Source organism: Anolis sagrei, chromosome 1 (genome assembly GCF_037176765.1).
Source record: "Anolis sagrei isolate rAnoSag1 chromosome 1, rAnoSag1.mat, whole genome shotgun sequence".
Lineage (NCBI taxonomy): Eukaryota > Metazoa > Chordata > Lepidosauria > Squamata > Dactyloidae > Anolis > Anolis sagrei.
Window position 1 is genome coordinate 200,217,003 of NC_090021.1, and position 20,451 is coordinate 200,237,453.

At 38.6% G+C, this 20,451-nt stretch overlaps 1 protein-coding gene across 4 annotated transcripts in view; it reads left to right on the forward strand.

The window, feature by feature from the left end:
- RBMS1 (RNA binding motif single stranded interacting protein 1) overlaps positions 1–20,451 on the forward strand; it is a 157,730-nt gene that overhangs the window by 92,163 nt on the left and 45,116 nt on the right. For all 4 annotated transcript variants that reach the window (XM_060777765.2, XM_060777773.2, XM_060777756.2 and 1 more), the window contains exon 2: positions 8,782–8,963. In XM_060777765.2, coding sequence (XP_060633748.1) covers positions 8,782–8,963 — 182 coding nt within the window. The remainder of the gene's footprint in view (positions 1–8,781; positions 8,964–20,451) is intronic.

A 20,451-nucleotide genomic window follows, 5' to 3' on the forward strand; every position in this document is an offset into this window, starting at 1 on the left:
CTGCACAAACGCACACAGCAAACATATGTATGTTTACTGAAGAAGTAAATCACATTTGGATCAATGAGTTACCCCAATTCAGCTATTTGTTAAAGTGTAATAAAGCCTTGTTTGAGCTGTGATGTGAGCATTTTAAGATTATTGAAATTTTATAAAATCTAGTTGTATGTTTTCCTGCAGGACCTAGGGCTACAATGGAATTCATATATATTGACCTGTCTATATTTTTTAGAAGGGTGGCCTGTCTGGAAAAAGGGGGGTTTAGGGTTTTCCTTTGGTTTATGGCCTTGTGACCCATTTTACATCTTGATGGTTTCAGTCAGGACCACTTTTAACCTCAGAGCCACTACTGGAAGAACACAGGAAGAATAGTTGTAGATCTTCCATGCTTAGATGTCCATTTATTTTTAAAACTGGACACCTGCATGCTTACTTTGTGAAACTGAGGCAGTTCTGTCCTGAAACAGCCTGCATTGCTGCCATCGAAATGTATCCTAATGATCCGTTGATTATCCTAACCTAAACTGAATGCAGCATAATTGTGTCTGATTATGCAAATCTTTACGATGAATTTATTTTCCTTGTTAGATGGGGCTGTTGTAAAAGATTGGTATCTAGAAATGAGGAAAAAATTCCTGTAGCATATGCTTTAATATGGTTTTTCAGATACATCATGGATACTAAGGAGATACTATAGGCAGTCCCTGAGTTACAAATGTCTACTGGTTGCCAATTAGTTTATTACCAAAAGTATAAAGTATTTGTTATAACCTTTAGAGGCCTCTGATGGTTTGTGTCCAGATTAGCTACGGGATCACCTTCTCCCGTATAATCCATGGCCCCTTAGGAGACTGAGGTCCTCTGGGGGATGTTTACTCTAAGCAGCCAGAACCCAACCAGCAACCGTCACCCAGAGGATCTTTTCATTGGCCACCCAGACTGTGGAACAACCTGTCAGAAGAGATATGACAAGCTAAACATGCTACAGAATTTAAAATACAATAAAAAGCCCATTTCTTTCGGGAGGCCTACCCAGTTGATTTTTAATTATGAATTTTAAATTTTACATTCTGTTTGTATTGTATTTTAATTCTTGAATTATGTATTTCAATCTATGTATTTTGTGGTAATATATTTTAACATATGTATTTTATAGTAATGAGTTTTAATTGTGTTTTATCCAACCTCAAGCTGTGAGGATACAAATAAACTTGTATTATTATTTATCTATGATATTGGGGGGATGTGTCCAGATCCCTATTCCAATTGATAACTCCCATTATCCTTCAGTTGTTGATGGAAACTTAAACCCAATGCTAAAAATTGTCTATACCCAGTCCATGGCCTTCTTATCATTGTGAATGAATCCATTACTTTACCATACACTTTGAAGAGTATTGTATATCCTAATGTATAAGTCTAGAAATGTTAGTCTAAATTTGCTCCACAAAATCCAAGTGCCTCATTTGTGGAAACTGGTGAACTCTTGAACAAGAAAATGAGGTCACATCCAGCATTACATTTTAAATTACAGTGTTAACAATGGTAAATGCTAAACTATGCTCCTACTTAAATAGAATTTGAAAGTACAAACTGAATAGGTTCGCAAATTCTGATGAAGACAGAACCAAGGATTAGGCTGATGCTAATGTGATGTGATTCATGGTTAACTCCATGATTCCCTGAAAGGGAAAGACAGACACAATTCCTGCTAGGGAGGAAAAGAATACAAGGGATTAGGTGCTTTCAACCTCTTAAAGTATCTTACTTACTTTTACTTACTTAGGTGGTCCCTCGTAGTTTGAGGATGATATGGTGTCCAGATATAGTGTCTTGGTGGTGGTTCCATAGGTGGCTATGGAGTCCTATTCTTGATCCGCATGTTCTCCTGCAGTGAGGACATCAATTCCCAGGTGGAAGGCTTGACACACCTTTCTCTTGGCATATTTCTTCCTTTCGCCCTCCATTCATGTCTCTTCGAATTCTTCAGCACTGCTGGTCACAGCTGACCTTCAGTTAGAGCACTCAAGGGCCAAGACTTCCTAGTTCTCAGTGTCTGTGCCACAGTTTTTAAGGTTGGCTTTAAGCCCATCTTTAAATCTCTTTTCCTGTCCATCAACATTACATTTTCCGTTATTGAGTTAGGAGTATTGTAACTGCTTTGGGAGACCTTGATCGGGCATTCAGACAATGTGGCCAGTCCAGCGAACTTGATGGTGGAGGAGCATCTCATCAGTACTGATGGTCTTTGCTTCTTCTAGTGCACTGACATTTGTCCTCCTGTCTTCCCAATAATAATAACAATAATAACAACAACAACAGCTTTATTTGTACCCTGCCTCCATCTCCCTAAAGGGACTCGGGGCGGCTAGCATGGGGCCAAGCCCAAGCAATTATAATAAAGCTAAATAAAATACAAGACACATGACAACAAATCCCAAGAGATTTATTTATTTATTTATTATTTGCTTTATTTGTATGCCACTCTTCTCAGCCCTTGGGCGACTCAGAGCGGTTTACAACAGTTTACATATACAGGATACAAAATCATTATGCATTTAAAAACCAAAGCATCACAAGTCATTAACATCATTAACAACATTAACATCAGCATCAAAACATCAATACATCAGATTTGCAGGATTTTTCGGAGGCAGTGCTGATGGAATTGTTCCAGGAGTTGTCTGTGATGTCTGTAGACAGTCCATGTTTCGCAGGCTTATAGCAGGGTTGGGAAGACAATGGTTTTATCAGCAAGCATCTTGGTCTCCCTATGGATTTCCCGGTTCGCAAACACTCTGTGCTTCATTCGGAAAAATGCTGCACTCGCAGAGCTCAGGTGGTGTTGTATTTCAGAGTCAATGTTGACTTTTGTGGAAAAGTGGCTGCCAAGGTAACGGAAATGGTCGACACTTTCTAATGTTACACCATTCAGCTGTATTTCTTGCCTTGGAGAGGGATTGGGTGGTGACTGCTGGAAGATCACTTTGGTTTTCTTGATGTTCAATGAGAGGCCGAGCTTCTTGTATGCTTCTGCAAAGGTGTTTACAGTGGCTTGTAGGTCTTCTTCTGAAAGTTGTCAGACGACATTGTCATCAGCATATTGAGTTCTATACCAAATGTTGTTGTGACCTTGGTTTTGGCTTTCGGTCCGCTGAGGTTAAATAGCTTGCCATTTGTCCGATAGATGATTCTCACTCTGTTGGGAAGCTTCCCATCAACAAGATGAACTATCACAGCGATGAAGTTGGAAAATAAGGTTGGAACAACAACAGCCCTGTTTGACACCTGATTCCATCATGTCATTATGGAGGAGCTGCAGGATGTGGATAAATTTGTCAAGGCACCCAGTGTTTTTGAGGATGATCCAGAGGGCACTGTGATTCACTGTGTCAAATGCCTTTGCAAGATCAGTGAAATGCCATGTACAGAGGTTGATTTTGTTCCCTGCATTTTTCTTGGAGCTGTCGTGCAGTGAAGATCATATTCACTGTTCCTCTGGAGGGCTGGAAGCTGTCCAGGGGTTCTGGGAGAGTGTCTTCTGAGACAAGTAGAAGGCGGTTTGCAAGGATTTTCCCAGTGAAGGTTAGAAAGGCGATACCTCAATAGTTCCACAGTTTGTTCTTTCCTCTTTTTTGAAAAATGGTGATGATGGTGGCATCCTTGAAGTCTTTGAACTTTGGCTTTTGCACTAGCATAGATCTTTTTCTTAGCAGTACAGTTGGTGTCTCTCTACCATGTTCGGAAGGCTTCCATTTTCTTGTCAATTAACTGTTGGATCTCATTGTCATTTTCGTCAAACCAATCTTGATGTTTCTTGGTTTGATATCCAAAGGTTTCTTCGCAGGCTGTGATGTTGGAGTTCTTCAGTTTGTTCCAGTATTTTTCAACATTTACACAGTGTTCTATGGGTAGATAATCCTTGAGTGTTGTTTGGAGAAAGACTAGTTTGTAGGACTCCTGAAGGGCTTGGATGTTCATTTTGCACCTTATCTTTCTTAGAGTCTGCATTTGGGAGCAATCTTGATAGTCATCGTGGATCGGATTAACCTGTGGTCTGTCCAGCAGTCGTCAGCACCTGTCATGGCTCTTGTGAGAAGCACGTCATGGTGGTCTCTGGCACGTGCAATTACATAGTCTAAGAAGTCCCAATGCTTTGACTGGGGGTGCTTCCATGGTGTCTTTGGCTTGATTTTCTGGCGGAAGAGTGTGTTGGTGATGACAAGGTTGTGTTCTGCACATTTGGTGAGAACCAGGATGCCATTCAAGTTGCTGTTTCCAACCCCGTCTTTTCTTATGGTCCCTGACACTTGCATTAAAATCCCCCAGGAGGATGATCTTGTCCTCCTTAGATATCTCCAATAGGATGATGTCCAGCTGACAGTAAAAAAATTTTCTTGATGTCCCTGCTCTCCATCTTCTCTCTCTTTAGAGACTAAGTAAGAGGGCCTTGCCATTGCCCTCCTCAAGGCTGGCCTGGCAACAACAGGCCCAGGAGGGCCTCACCATGACCCTCCTCAAGCCGGCCTGGCAGCAACAGGACAAGGAGGGCTTTGCCATTGCCCTCCTCAAGGCCGCCGTAGCTCCAGTTGATTTATTGTTGTTTGATGTTTGTTCGTTTTGGCAATGAATGTTTGCCACTTTGTTCTTTTGTCTGTAAACTGCCCTGAGTTCCTTTGGGGAGATAGGGTGGTATATAAACACATTATTATTATTATTATTATTATTATTATTTTATTACTTATTAGTCAGGTACTGTTGTACATGGCACTAGCAGTGATGCAGCATATTTAGCAGGCCCAAATGGTATCATTATGTCATGCACGAAAAAGCTATGTGTTGTGCTTGCTTCTTCATCATTTACATTCATTTTATGACTCAAACATACATATGTTATTATTTGGAGGGTCCAATCCAGAAGCACTTCCAAGCTGCAAACAATCTTTCAATGGGAGTATAACTCCGTCCAGAATGGCTTCATACACCTCCACCCTCAAGTTAGGACCACCAAGTGTATATATTAATGACAAGCATTTCTGTCTTGTCTGGATTCAGTTTCACTTTGTCTTCATCTAGCCCATTACCTCCTCCAGGCACTCATTCAGACCTGCTATCCTTACCTAAAGCTGCTTTTGAAGGCATGGAGAAATATATTTGGGTGTCATCCAGCACCTCTGTCTTATCTGCATCAATGTATGACAGAGGTGCTTGCCATCAAGGGTCCTAACCTCAGGTTATAGGTGTGTCAGCCTACACTTCCCCTGATCGAGTTACACTTCCCCTGAAAGACTCTGTTCACAGTTTGGGAGTGTTTCTGGATAGTAACCTGACCGCTCTTGAGGGGACAGTAGTCATATGTAATTGGAAAATATGTCTTAGCCTTCAAGCAGATCTTATGTTTTGTTGAGGCACAGAAAATAAATCATAATTCATTCTGTTACTAGTTGCCCTGAAGATGCAGCATATTGCTTTTACTGTCGGAGCATACTAAATTACTTGTTAGTAATAGCTGTTTGGGTTTCAACTACCTTTGGTATCTTTTATGGAGAATCAGATCCACAGTATACAGTTCCCCAAAAGTTATCTTCCAGTTATCTGGCTAAGAGTCGCCCCTGGGCTGAGAACAGCGGTATATAAGCAAAGTAAATAAATAAATAAATAAATAAATGTAAAAAGCTAATGTTTTTTTCTGGGTTTTAAAACGGTTCATTTTCTTTAAAAAATCTCTTATCTTTCTTTACTACGTTTCCTTAAACCATGTGAGCCACTTGGAATTAGCACTCTGGGAAACATCCCGAAGATGGAAATTTTAATAGAAAGTGAAACAAGGGACTGTACTTGGCTTCTCCCCCTTGCTTTCTTCCACAAGGGAGACTATAGAGCTACTTGACACTCTGTACTACAGCTCTCGGGTCTATGGTGAGTATTGTAGAGCTATATTTAAAATCTTTTAGTAACTCCATAGTCTCCTGGGTGGAAGGAAGCAATTAAAAACGCCTGAGTGCCTCATTCAGTCTTGTATTAGCATTTTCAGCTTCAGGAAAGTTCCCAGAGCACTCATACAAAGTGATTCCTATGGTTTAAGAAAGACAAAAAAAAGTTTAAAGAAAGAGGAAGTGGCATGCAAATTGAAGGAAATTTTACTTAGTTCTGAAGTTTTGGAAAAAGGCAGAGTGTGTGTTTTGCTTGATTAGGGACATGGTTTTGGGAAAAATGTGGGAAAGAACTTTAAGCACTTTCATGCCATTAAGAAAATCAGTTGAGATAAAAATGATTCCAACCTCTTCTTTTGGCCACGTTTTGGGATAACACCAAGTTTTGCAGTGTTTCCCCAAGGATTTCCGTTCCCAGTGAAAGGAATGTAATTGTGCTCTCCATCTGCTCCAAGGACACTGTTACAAATAATAGCATTACTTGTAATTACGTATTTACTTACAAACTCTGACAAAGTAAAGCCTCCCTTTCTAGTTTTATGTAGTGTAGAGGTTGATATGGGAAGAAAAAAGAAGGAATTGTTTTCTTATTCTGAACTTAAGATGTTTAGGATTTTAAATGCTAATCCTCATATTTTGAATTGTGTTTGGTGTAACATGATTCCATGGGTAAGATCTGTTCTTCTGATTTGTAAACTAATTGCCGCGTCTGAAAACTCTTCTAAGGTACATCCCTGTAATCCATTCTTAATGTAATTACAGCAAGCCTTAGAGTAGCTACAGCTGACTTTATAAGAAAGGGGAATGACTCACATATGATGAGGTCCTAAGAAATGACTAGTGTGTCAACTAAAGTAGTCAACCTGCTCATCCAGATGCAGAAATGAGTTCACAAATGCCTCAAAACTACAAACACTATTTTCCAAGAAGACTACAACCAGATTTTACAGATTCCATCTCTTTGCTGGCAAGAACTGTATCTGTCTACATCCGGCATCCTCAAACTGTGGCCTCCCAACTCCCAGAAATGCTAACCAGCTTGTTCAGTGGTCAGGAATTCTGAGAGCTGGAGGCCTGAACAGCTGGAGGGGTACAGTTTGAGGATGCCTGGTCTAGATTAAAGGATTCAGTCACTTTGTGGTTTTGATGACTCATAATGAAAATGGACATAGCTGTTGTTGCTATAAACTATACAAAATGTTGTAGTAATCTCCAGCTGCTTGTGTTAAGTAAGGTGCTTTTGTGGTGGGCAAAGCCAGGCCCTGTAGATCCAATATCTAGAAGCTACACATAATTCATGCAAAAGATAGAGATGGGTCCACTGAATTTAGACAAAACATTTAGCTCCTTCAGTCTTTTTATATTCCAGTTTCAGACAGTACTTTCTGGCTTTCAGAGTGAATAGCTTTTACGTTCCTAAAAACTGCTTAAGGTGTTGGACTAGCGTGTATGATTTTCTTGGACTGAAAAATTGCTCAGTGTTTCCATTACAAATTTAGAACTAGAGCAAAGCAAGCTTCATGCTTTGAATCTGTGTCTGGCTTCAAGTCACAAGCAACAGCCTTTTTAAAGAGGCCTGATTCAACCCAAGGTAAACTATCTTTTAAAAACCCAGTTGAAGTGAGTTCAGTGTGAAGTGAATTCTTCTGCTGAGAGTAAAGTGTATTTGGCTAGTTATCTAAATTCCATTAGCTATTTGATAGCATAATATTTGCTGTAGGGATAGAGATGGCTTTTACCTGGCAGAACAGCATACATGCCCCTTTAATTTTAGTATGCCTTAATCTGAAAATATATCTGCTGATAATACTGCGTCATGGGATGCCATAATATCACATTATGGAATAATTTGTGCCTGTGTAAAAATATATAATTGTAACTGTTTTAAACTACAGGCAGTCCCCAAGTTACGAACAAAATAGGTTCTGTAGATTTCTTCTTCAGTTGAATTAGTTTGTAAGTCAAAACAGGTGCATTTTTATGTGTATCTCTATCCAGCCAAAAACATATCTTTTTAAGCTTCGGATAGCATATGGTAGAGTTAGCATCCCTGTGACATTTGCTTTGTTGTCTGTGCCCTTGTTCAGAAGATTTCACTTCACTTTCTGTTTCTGTGATAAATGGATTTTTAAGAATTTGGCTTCTTTTGGAAACAAGGATTGGTGATAAAGCTTCAGTTGAGATATGTTTTCCCCATGATAACTCTTTCAGGAGTGAATTTTCCCTCATAAGGGTAGATTTCCCTCACTTCTTGTTGTCTCACTCAAGTTCTTAACTGAGTCGTTTATCAGTTGGATGTTTGCAACTTAGGGATTGCCTGTATAGGCAAAGTTCATGGAATCAAGCATTAGGAGTGCTAAAATACTTGCCAATAATTGTATTATTTTTCTGATTACATAAATCATAATATCTAGGTGGCTAGAGCCCAGGAAAGTCTCTGAATTTCCAGATTACAGTCTTTTCTCATCAGAAGGAGTTAGCTTTACTCTTACTCATATTTTGTAATCATATGCTGTGAAACAAGGGATTTTGTTGAAAGTTTGAAGTTCAAAAAAAGATGAAATAATTGGGAAAAAAATAGACTGTGCTATCTGGCCATAGAAGAGTCAGTATTTTGGACTTGTTCAGGGATAACCTGTATGGTTGACTGTATCTTCTCACTACCTATGCTGCTATTGGACTCCCAGATTCTTTATGCCTCCATGGAAGTGATCATATTTGAAAGACAGAATTATAATCCCAAACGCAATTGTTTTCATTGTGACCAAGTGCTGCTGAGAGTGCTGTGAAATTTCTGTTGCCTGTGCTGCCTGTTCTTTCTTCTGACCCTTCTTATTTTACTTTGCAGCAGCCCATTGTGCCTGCACACCCAATGGCTCCTCCCAGTCCCAGTATCACCAGCAGCAATAACAACAGCAGTAGCAGCAGCAGCAGCAACTCAGGATGGGATCAATTAAGTAAAACCAACCTTTATATCAGAGGGCTGCCTCCTAACACCACCGACCAAGACTTAGTAAAATTATGCCAACCGTAAGTATACGTCTCAAAAATGAATTGAGAAATATCTCAAGTTGAAATGTTTTACGTTGGGGTAGATAAGCTTTGGTTTGACCTACTTTATTCTTGTTTCATTTTTGCTTGAAGTGCTCCCAGTCTGGTGCAGAAGTCAAAGAGAAAAACGCTTTTATGAACACAGGACTTCTTTCTGCACTGTAATTGAATTGAATATTGTCCACTTACTATCCCAGATTTTTGTTCTCAGTAGTAGAATTTTGGAGAAGAAGATACCTTTTTGAACACTGGAAAATTCTGATCACTTAGAAATCTTCTATATGAAAAACTGACTACTTTTATCCTCTTTCTGCCCACCCAGGTTTAGTCCATGCATATGCTCTAAGATCTTCTGGAGAGGTCCTTCTCTCACTCCCACCACCATCATAAGTGTGATTGGTGGAGGTGAGAGAGAGGGCCTTCACAGTGGTGCCCCCTCCCCCCTGGAATACCCTCCCAAGGGAAATAAGACAGGCTCTATCTGTCTCCTCTTTTCTCAAGAGCTTGTAGTTTCACCAGGCCTTTGAGAATGACTAGTTCTAGTCCTAGCCCCTAGTCACTGTTACAATCTGGCCAACCCCCCCCCCCCCCCGCCCCCCAATTACCCCAGATAGTTTCTCAATAGGCCCTAGAAATAGCCAGCCACAGGCACCATTTTTGGTAATTGTTGGGACTGTTTGTTTTGTTTTGTTTTTCCACTTTACCCATTCCCCTGGCCTCCCTGTTGCACTAGCCTTGGTCCAGCTTTTTAATTAGTTTAGACCATTCCTGAAACTTTGGCCCTAACAGCAACTTTTGCATGGAGACTAGAGAAGGACTGCTTTTTAATGTATATGTGTTGTTTGATAATTTTATGCTTATGTTTCTTTGCTCACTTTGTATGCTTTGGTGTTTTGTTATATGGAAACCACCCCGAGTCCCTTAGGGGAGATAGAGCAGTATATAAATAAAGTTTTATAGTTTTACAGTTTATAGATAGAAAAGAGAGAGAATACATTCTCTTTAGACTCATTAAAAAGATCTTGTCAGTGGAAAATCAAGTCTTTGAGTTAACCATAGCATGTTTAGAGCATCTTGAATTTAGAGCATCTGTCAAGAAGTTCACCTGGAAGTAGTTGTCATGTGTTTATCACTATAATACTGTTGTTGGGATATGCTATTGGAATGGGATTCTCCTCGTTTGTGCTGCTCATCGTGTAAGATTTGATGGTTTGGATCCATACATACCTCCTCCTCCTCCTCCTCCTTCTTCTTCTTCTTCTTCTTCTTCTTCTTCTTCTTCTTCTTCTTCTTCTTTGTGCAACACCCATAGAAGAGGAATTAATTTATGCCCCACAAAATATTTTACATGAAAAAAGTAACACACAATGTAACACACAATGTGTTACATGAAAAAAGTAATCCAATCTATGTCTGATCTCCTACAGACAGAAGGGTTTGAGTAGATTCAACAACAAGTGCAATAGAGCCTGTCTATTAAAGTTCTCTGTGTGTTTCAGTTCCAGCTCTTGCATAAGTAGAATAGTGCTGGTGGCAATTTTCCTTCCACTCACAGTTCTTTGTATCCTACCATTCGGTTTATACTGAATCGGTCAGCAACTATGCAAAACAGTATGTAGAAATCTTCTGATGAAGATCTCAAATAGTTGCCTTAAGCTTGGGTCACTGTAGGCAAACTGCATCAGACTGTCAAATGTCTTTCAGTGTAACTAAAGAAGCAAATGGTTTTAAAAGTTTTTTTTTTAAAAAAAACTGGCTGGTTTGCCATAGTCAAAATGTTTTTATGCTCTTTAAAAAACAGATCATGGAAAATTAAACAAATGCCAAGTTCTTCTTCCTGTTTAGCTTTTATTTATTTATTTGGATATCCCTTTCCCATTGAACAAACTTTTAGCTGAAGTGGCACAGTGCATTTTATACCACAATAGCTAATTTTGCATACTCTACAGGACAAGTAGAGCAGAATGACAGAAAGCTCAGCTGGGTTTTATTTTACAGTGATAGATTTATTTTGTAATGATAGGTTATTGGGTTGGTTTTTTGGCTCTGGAATGTAGGGGAGACAGACTTCTTTCAGTATGGACAGGTACAGTGTAAATCCAGCAGGGCAAAGTTCATTGTTTCCCCAGTGCTGTCATTCAAAATAATTAACAACCACTTCCTATCCCATCTATCCTCCATGGCTCTAAGGGATCTACACTCTGACCCACTCACCTCTCTGTTCTCCTTGTCCACTCCAGTCGCTATTTCCCCTTCGTTATTTCTGTCTCTCCTTCTAACTTACACAGCTTGATAGTCTTTTGACAATTTTAACAACCAGTTCCAGAAAACCAGTATGATCTGGCTAAATGACACCACTGTTTATGCCCAGTCATAAGATGTAAGGCTAGGACTCCTGATTTCAGCTTACTCTACTTTTTGAGCAGAATTTTATAATGCTGTAAAATAGCTCATATTTTAAAGCATATGTATGTTTGCTTAAATAGAAATTGTCTGTTGGGTCTTGCTCCATTCTCACTTCAGTATGTGGTCTTCAGCACATTTTCTAGTATTTTATAATTATCCGTTTATGACTGGAGCCATTTTGATGTCTGAAAACATGTGTCTCCATGGATGGCATGATTATGGCATGAGTTGTTGCCTATAAAAAAACCCCTGAAGTTGCAATAAGACACTTAGGATGCTCTCTCTTACCCATATAACTTTGGAATGGGCTTCATTGACATTATTGAGGTCTGTATATGACTGTGCTTGCTTTTACTATTAGTCTCTAGGGCGGCACTTCCCAACCTGTGGTCTATGGACCACCAGTGGTCTGCAAAAACTGAAATATGGTTCACGGCCTCACTGTTATTACACCGTTGCAACAAGAGCAACTGATCTCACTAAACCCTCTTGTAGTACCAAGGCTTATTCAATATGACTTTTCTGTAGATGAGCAGATGGTGACTACTAGATGCATATGTTCTGTATCAGAAACTAGAGCTGATGTGGTCTATCCAGTGCAATTTTCTGAATCAGCACCCCAAATAACCAAACAGAATCTAAAGTTGACCAAAAACTGATTTGGAACCCTTTTGGTGCTAATGTTGGCGAGTGCTTCCTGGTCAAGTGGTTTCTGGTCAAAAAAAGGTTGGGAACCACTGCTTTAGGGAGTCCCTACTGCACCATTGACCTCTAGAGAACACATTTTGCTCTGATTCAAAGACTGTCATAACATCCCAGTCTGGGGATAGATAATAACAAAATGATCTGCATTTCAAGACTCTACATATTACTTTGAATCAATTAACAATACTTGCTTGCTTTGATGTATTCACGAGCAATGCCTTCTTACTCATAATTTTAGTCCTGCATGCTGTTCTAAATGAACGTAGACTACAGCCAAAAAAATTACTTTCATTTTCATGTCTGTCAAAAACTTTTAGGTACAGCACTGGATTATGGGCTCACTATTTCAGCAAAATAAACTGCTAGCCATCAAGTACAGTTTTAATATAGATAACTTCAGAAAAATGGCTACAGTTGTGTAGATTATATGTGTCACTCTTACTTTGCTTTAAAAAGTGTCTCATTGCTTTATTGACTATATTCAGCACAGTTATGTCATAGAGTACTTCAAGTGATAAACCTGAACATGTTTTCATTTTGATAATGTTTCTTCTCAGAAAAGGGCTTTTATCAGCGACTCTACAGTTGAAATTTTCTATGCTTTTTTTGTATTCATTGTGCACTTTTTATAAATGAATATGGAAAAATTGCTGATATTTGGACTTACTTCTATTCCCCACCTCTATTCATCTGGTTTTTCTAACCACAGTACCATTTGTATGTTTCTATTGTCAGACAGGAGCAGACTTCCATGTAGTATATGTAAAACACTCGCTCGGGAAAACACATGTTTTCATTTGGCTTTAGTGAATTTCTAACTATAATAGAGTATTTTCAATGGCCTGTCCTATTTCGAAACACAAATTTACCAGTTTAGTTCTTTGTTAAGTGATCCAATTCCAACTGCTGCTGCTTTTTCAGAGACAGATGTTGAGATTAGAGAATTATCTTTGAAATTTGTTGAATTGGTTTTCATTTGTTTAGGAAGTTTATTTACAGCCCTTTGTATTTTAAAATCATCTTAAATCTTCATAGAAAAAACCCACTACAATTAGAATATTTCTTCAAACTTACTGGATTCAAAACTTTGAGACTTTTGAGGTGGACCAAAAGTCATAAAGTCATTTGATGTTTTCATAACTTCTTGAAAAAAAATTGAAAAGATTTTCTGTATAATGTCTTGTAATTTTATTTCCTATATATACTGTATATCATGTTGTATTGGAAATAAAAAACCAAAAATAAAGAAGTTATTAAATATTGAACCCTCATTGTGGCTTTTGGCCCACCCTGTACTTTTGGATGCCTAAAGTCACAAAGGGCTTAAATATGTATTAACTCACCAAACAATATGTAATAATTGCCCCAAACAATTTTATATATTCTTACATATATTCTTAACACTAAAACTTGATGTCCTACCTCATTCTCTGTATGTAAAATACAGTGTAATTTACCCAGAACTATCCAGGCAAGAGGCCAAGTACCCTGTGTGTGTCCCCCCCCTTTTTTTAAGAGACCAATTTAGTCTAGTCTATTCATGAATTAGCCTTGCTGTGTTCTGCTACAAAACCATGGTTGATAATACCTCATTGTGAATTTGGCAAGCCTATGTACTAGAAAATTTGAAAGGGGGACCCCCACATCAATTGTCTTATTATACAGTTGCTGTCATGGATTCCAAATAGACATTGAATTGGATTGTAATAAGAAAAGCAGCTGGTTTAAGAAAATACAATTGAGGGTATAATTACCACAGCAGATCCATGTGTGCTTGCAGGACGAATAGAGCAGTGGGCCACAGGCTTGTAAAGAATGACTTGATAGCACACAAAACACCAGAAACAAAAACTTTCAGATGTGTTACTTTATAACCTAGAAAATATTTACCCCTGATCTTCAAAAAATTCAAAAATTTAATATGGAAAGTAACACTTTTTGTAGAATTTCTATAAAATTCTAAATTCAAATTTGAAGGGTTTTTTTTAAAAAAAAGTTCAAAAAGCTTTTTTATTGCTTCAGTAGTTTGTTCAGGTATTGTCACCAAAATTGCACGTATTGTCCTTATTGGGTCACTGATTTCTGTCTGAGTCACTTAATGCTTTGGTGGCACTTGTGTGGCAGTTCCCTTTAGAATGGTATTCTCGATGGACTGCAAGTTTTCCTAGTGTGGGATGCTAGATATCACCACTAACTCTCCTTTCATGGCTCTTTGAAATTACCTCCTAACTGTAATATCCCATATATGTCTGCTCAGAAGATGGGGTTGCTTTTTTTTTTATCAAGACCAGTTAGGCTTATTTCTCTAGAAGAAATAGCAATGTATACAACTGAGATTTTTTTTGTGAACCACCTTATTTCTGGGATCCTGCTCTTAGAGCAGTGGCTCTCAACCTGTGCATCCCCAGATGTTTTGGCCTTCAACTCCGAGAAATCATAACAGCTGGTAAACTGACTGGGATTTCTGGGAGTTGTAAGCCAAAACACCTGAGGACTCACAGGTTGAGAACCACTGTCTTACAATGAAGTGACATATAAATGAGAGAGATGGATAGATCAATAGATCATTCATTTGCATTTGAAACTGCTGCTGTTCTCATTAAAGTCCCTGTATTCCTGCATGACTCATGGATTCATGCATGTCCTGTGCTTTAGTCATTCTGACATCACTAACGCCTACAAAGTTATGGTCAGTTTCTTCAGAAAAAGCAATTATTCTGTTCCTCTTCTGGCAATAATGGAATTAATCACTGTTGTTGAAGAGAAGCTATAGAATTACAGTACTACCCACGTACCTGACAAATTTCCACAAATTTTCCAGGTTATTCTGTGATATGCTTCTGTCAGAAGTATCCCCTGCAGATATGGGGCTTGCACTGTATCTGTTCTGTTAATTGGTTAGATCAGTGGTTCTCAACCTGTGGGTCCCCAGTTGTTTTGGCCTTCAACTCCCAGAAATCCTAACAGCTGGTAAACTGGCTGGGATTTCTGGGAATTCTAGGCCAAAACACTAGGGGACTCACAGGCTGAGAACCACTGGGTTAGCTGGATTCTGGCTGTGGACGCCTAATGTCCACAAAGCTATACATCATACACAAATATATTATACAGCTGTTTTAGCAGGTGAACCTTTTAAATTTACTTTTATTACTTAAAAGCTAATATTCTGCACTGATTGAGAAATTCCTTGTCCCGGAAGATCTTATTTTATTTCCTTTTCACTATTTAAAAGCATGAACATTGGTTTTTTTTTTCTTAAGAAAGCCTGTGACCTCCCAATGTTAATCTGTTCTCCTCTATAAACAAATATTGTCAAAAAAGCTCAAGTGCTGCCATAAAATGGAAACAACTTGAAGACATACAACAAATAACAAAGGTTGGATGGCCTTCCATAGAGTCTCCTTAAACTCCAGGATTCTTAGCACACTTTTGCATGAATATTTTGCATTGCTCATACAGCTGGCCCTCTGTATGCTTCAATCCTATATTCACTGAGTCAACTGTCTTTGGCTTGATTTTTTTTTAATTCAAAAGGTAAACTTTGGTTTTGCCATTTTATATGAGGGGGACCATTTTACTACATCACTGTATATAATGCAACTTGTATATCCATGGATGTTGGTATCCATGGGGAGCCTGGAACGAAATTTCAGGGCCCATCCAGACAGGGCTTTAAACCGGGAGTTCATGTTTTAAAAGGGGAGTGGCTGGCTACACAACATCAGTGCTAAATGTATGCTGAATTGCTACAAAGGAGGGAAATCACAGGATAAAAAAAAGTCTGCTTTGCTCCCATTTCTGCCCAAAAAATACACATCTTTGTATGTTTGTGTGACCCTGCATTCCAAAACACACCTTCCCTCCCCCCTTTGGAGACTTCTCCAGCTGATGCTCCTTTTAAAAAACCCAAAACAGCTAATCAGCCGATTTGGGCTATCAAATAAACACACAGCAGATATAAAGGAAGTACGAAAAGAGAGCCATTAGAGCTTTCTGAAACTCTTCATAACATCTGTTTACAAAGTTTAGAAAGAACATGCCTTGGCTGAGACTGTCTTTGTGTAACAGTTTCAAAAAATGTAACTGATTCAGATTTTAAAGGAAAAGATTTGTACATTGTTTCAGTGTTTTTAAATGTATTGTTCTTGAGTCATGTTTTGTTACATGTATTTAAATACAATCTTATTCAGTGTTGTGACTAATATTGAAGTGCTTGCTTTAAGATTTTGACTGAATAATTACACTAATCAATAAAATTCAGAGTAAAATAAATTGCCTCTTCTTCCTTGGCTAAAAAATATTTTGGCTTCATCCCAAAATTGTGATGCTGCTCCTGATTGGCTCACCCATTAAGCTTACTTGTTTGCTTGCTTCAGCAGTGAAACCTAAGGGCTGCCATCAGAAGAAGCAGAAAGCCAGAGTTGAATCTCCTTGCTCAGATTGTTAATGAATTGGTTATATTAAGAGTTAATGTTTGCCACCCAAATTCTCTTGCTTGCTAGCAAACTGAAGATTTCCACAATAAGTTCCTCACTTTATGTATAAAGGATTTGTTCAAAGACCCACCATGAATGTTTGAAGCTATGGATGGGACCAAATCCCGATATTTTTGCTGTCCATGGCTAAAAGGAGTATCTCCCCCTTGCCTCACCATTCACTTGCTACTCAGGGGAAGGCAGGGAACTAATCGACTGCCCACTTTCCTTCTTCAACAAAGACAAGAGAGAAGAACAAGAGGAAGAGACAGGGAGTGAACATCTGGCCTCGCATACTGTAAAATTACATTGGGGAGCTGGAAGAGACATCAACCACTTCCAGTGGCAGTGACCACGGGAAACTGAAGCTACGGAAAATGAAATCATGGATAAAGGAGTCTTACTGTATCTCAAGTTTACCCATTCAAGATAGCCAAAAACAGCTGTCAGCTTGCTACATTTGAAACATTCATGCAATTATGACTCGGTTTTTCCAAATTTTTGTCCCTTTGAGCCACATTTTTCTATGCTATGAGCCAGCCTTGGGACTTACATTGGGAGAAAGGTAGGATACAAGTTAAGTAAGTATAGACATTTAGCCACAGTTGGAGAGAATAACCTACTAAAACCAGGCCAGGGTCAAAACAGTAACTGTCAGAGAGGACCATAGTGACTCAGTAGGTCTTATTGGAGTGGAAGGGTGCCTCTCAAGTTATCTGATCTGGGGAATGGGCAAGGTTTTTCATAATATGCCTGTGTCCAGTACAGTATTTGTGCCCATTGGCTACAGCGTTCTTGGAAAGTCAGGATGTACTAGTAGGAATAAGGGCGTAAATGACACTGGTCTATAGATCCCCATTTTGAGTAGCAGTGATACAAAATCCCTACATTCATATGGACCTTGATTATTTTTCCTTGCCATTTAAACAGAGGAACTTTGTTTGTGTGTTTAGGAAGAACAGTTCATTCTGTTGCTCTTGGGATTTACTTTGTGTTTTATCCTTTAATGAATATATAGATTTGTAAATTTTATCCTGTTGTTGCAGCCTGATAGTTTTCCTGAAAACTTGAGATGGTTAGAGCCTTCTTTTCAAGGGCTGGAGTTTTGACTTTTTCCAGAGTCATTTGGCCTCCAAAGTAACTTCCCTCTTTGTCCCCCACCCAGCGTTTCCGTTCTACAGAGATTTTAAGAGTAAGCAGGAAGAGCTGTAGCCTGACCTAAATGTAGGTCCAATATTTGAGTTACAGCATTCAGCAAAGACTGCCAATACTAGCTTGTTTAAGAAGCAGTTCCTTTAGGCTAAAGCAGGAAATGTTTTTGTGTATTTTAATGCATTTGTTCATAATTCTTTCTCTACAGTGGCATAGTGTTCTCCAGGATATTGCACTCCCATGTTTTGAGTGCCACTCATTGAGATTTGGGCATCTTTTGCATTGGTCATTTATGTATTACTGTATGTGCTACTCCCTTTGTTCTTGCCTTGTTTACAACTGAAAAAAATGTTTTCTCTAGGCATGTCTAGATCGTTCAGTGTAATTCTGTGATCAACTCCTTATGACCTTATGAATTGCACTGGAGAACCTAGAAATGCCCAGAGAAGTGCACTCTCGGGTTAAGAACAAATGTTTGCAATTTTTATCTATATTCATGTTTTTTCAGCTTTCATGGCAACTCTGCACGCCTAATGTCCACAAGTGTGGAAAGATTACTGTGCTTGTCGTTAGTGTTGTAGAGCTATGTTAGTCATTTGTTACATTGCGCATTCATTGGACCACCCTCCCCGCAATGTTATCTTTTGTGCAGCCAGTTCTGCAAGAGATAGGATCCATTTATGCAAGGATTAAATCCAGCTCAACTGCTTGTTGAATTTTGATTTCTGATGTAGGAGTTAAATACAATTGAATACATTCTTAAATTCTTAAAATATTTCTTGAATGATTGTGATTTTTGATAAAGAGAACCTTAGTAAGGTGTTCTTAACCTGCTTTTCTCTTTTGTGCATATGCCATATGTGATATGACGCTTACAACGAACAGGTGATTTGGGTTTTATATAGGGTAAAGGTGAAGTCTAGTTGTGTCCAACTATGCGGGGTAGTGCTCATCTCCATGTCCAAGCCAAAGAGCCAGTGTTGTCTATAGACACCTCCAAGGTCATGTGGCCAGCATGACTGCATGGAGCACCGTTACCTTCCCACCAAAGCGGTACCTATTGATCTACTCAAATTTGCATGTTTTTGAACTGCTAGGTTGGCAGAAGCTGGGGCTAACAGTGGGAGCTCATACCACTCCCCAGATTCAAACCTGTGACCTTTTGGTCAGCAAGTTCAGCAGCTCAGCTGTTTAACCCAGTGTGCCACCGGGGGGCCCTTGGGCTTCATACATTTACTAATTTTACATGGATATTTGGTAGAGAGGGATATGGTATCCTATGGCATGGTCTATGTCACACATGTTAAAAGCAAGGCCCATGGGCCAAATCAAAGCCTCCCATATCATTTTATGTGCCCCATGCGGCTTTCAATGCCAAGGCAACATAGTTACCTTTATATAGTCTTAGAATTAGAAACGGCAATAAGATTGATATAGCCCTCAGTGAAAATGAGTTTGAAACCCTTGATCTGTGTGCATCAAAAACTGTTGGGGATTTCAGATGTAAGTGTTGTATTATTCCTGCCAGCTTCTCATTTGGGAGCCTTAACCTCATGATAACATCACATTATATTGTAGAATATAATACTCGCCTTTCTGCCATATGCAAATAAATTTAATTTTTCAGAAATGGTATAGAGGTGGGGTGTGTTGCATTTAATGATAGTCTCTTAATATGTGAACAAGTGTGTTTGGACACATTTCTTAATTTCCCTTTTATTCATTAGTTCCTGCTGTTCATTGCACTCCACTATTGCTAACAAGTGAAGCACTTAATCTGAAAATGGCAGTTATAAATGTATTTTTTATCATGAGTAAAAAGAAATGGTGAAATAGGTAATGAAATAATAGTGTCTGTAATGAAAATTGTACTGAGCGTGAGCATGTTTCAAATAATGTAAATAACCACTTCTCAGGCTCATCTTTTCCATTAGAGTGATTTAAACATGATCTTTGCACTCCCATTTGAAATCAAAGGACTGACTCTTGGCTATATTTAACCTGTTGTAGAATACTCGGTGCTGTGGGCTATGTTTCAGAGAAAGGAACTGGCAAGGCTACCTCTGAGAATTCCTTGCCTAAAGAAAACCCTATGAAATGTATGAGATTTCGTAAGTCAACAGGTGACTTGAAGGCACACACACTCCACAGTTAAATTAATAATGCACTGTCTACAAAATTACCCCAGAACTAAACACATACACAAATATATTGTTTGTAGATACCATCTATAGAAAGGTTTGAATGTTTTGATGCTTTTTCTTAATGTTTTTAACTATAATTTTAATGTGGCTGTCTATGTATCATTTTTCTCGCTTTCACAGAATAATCATTTTTGAACAAGATAATCCCAAATTAGCCCAAGGATGAGAGAATCATATATAGTATCTATTAAATAGTTTTCCATTTTGAAATGTTGATTTTTTTTCCTCTCTGTTTTGTGCAGAGAAGACAAGATTTTGCTTAGAAGGAACTGTTTTAGATGGCCTCTTTAATAATTTTTAAGAGTGGTAGAAAAGCAAATTACAATTGCTTGATCAGGTCCCACATGATTTTAGGTTTGGGCTGCCTCTCCGTAATTCTCAGTTCTCATTTTTATTGAGAGTACAGTAAGAGTTGTGTCATTCCGTAATATATTATTTATCACAACCTGTATCTGTATATCCATATTAACAAATTGGAAAGAATGAATAAACTAACAGCAGGGAAGTGTTTAAAATGCATACAGT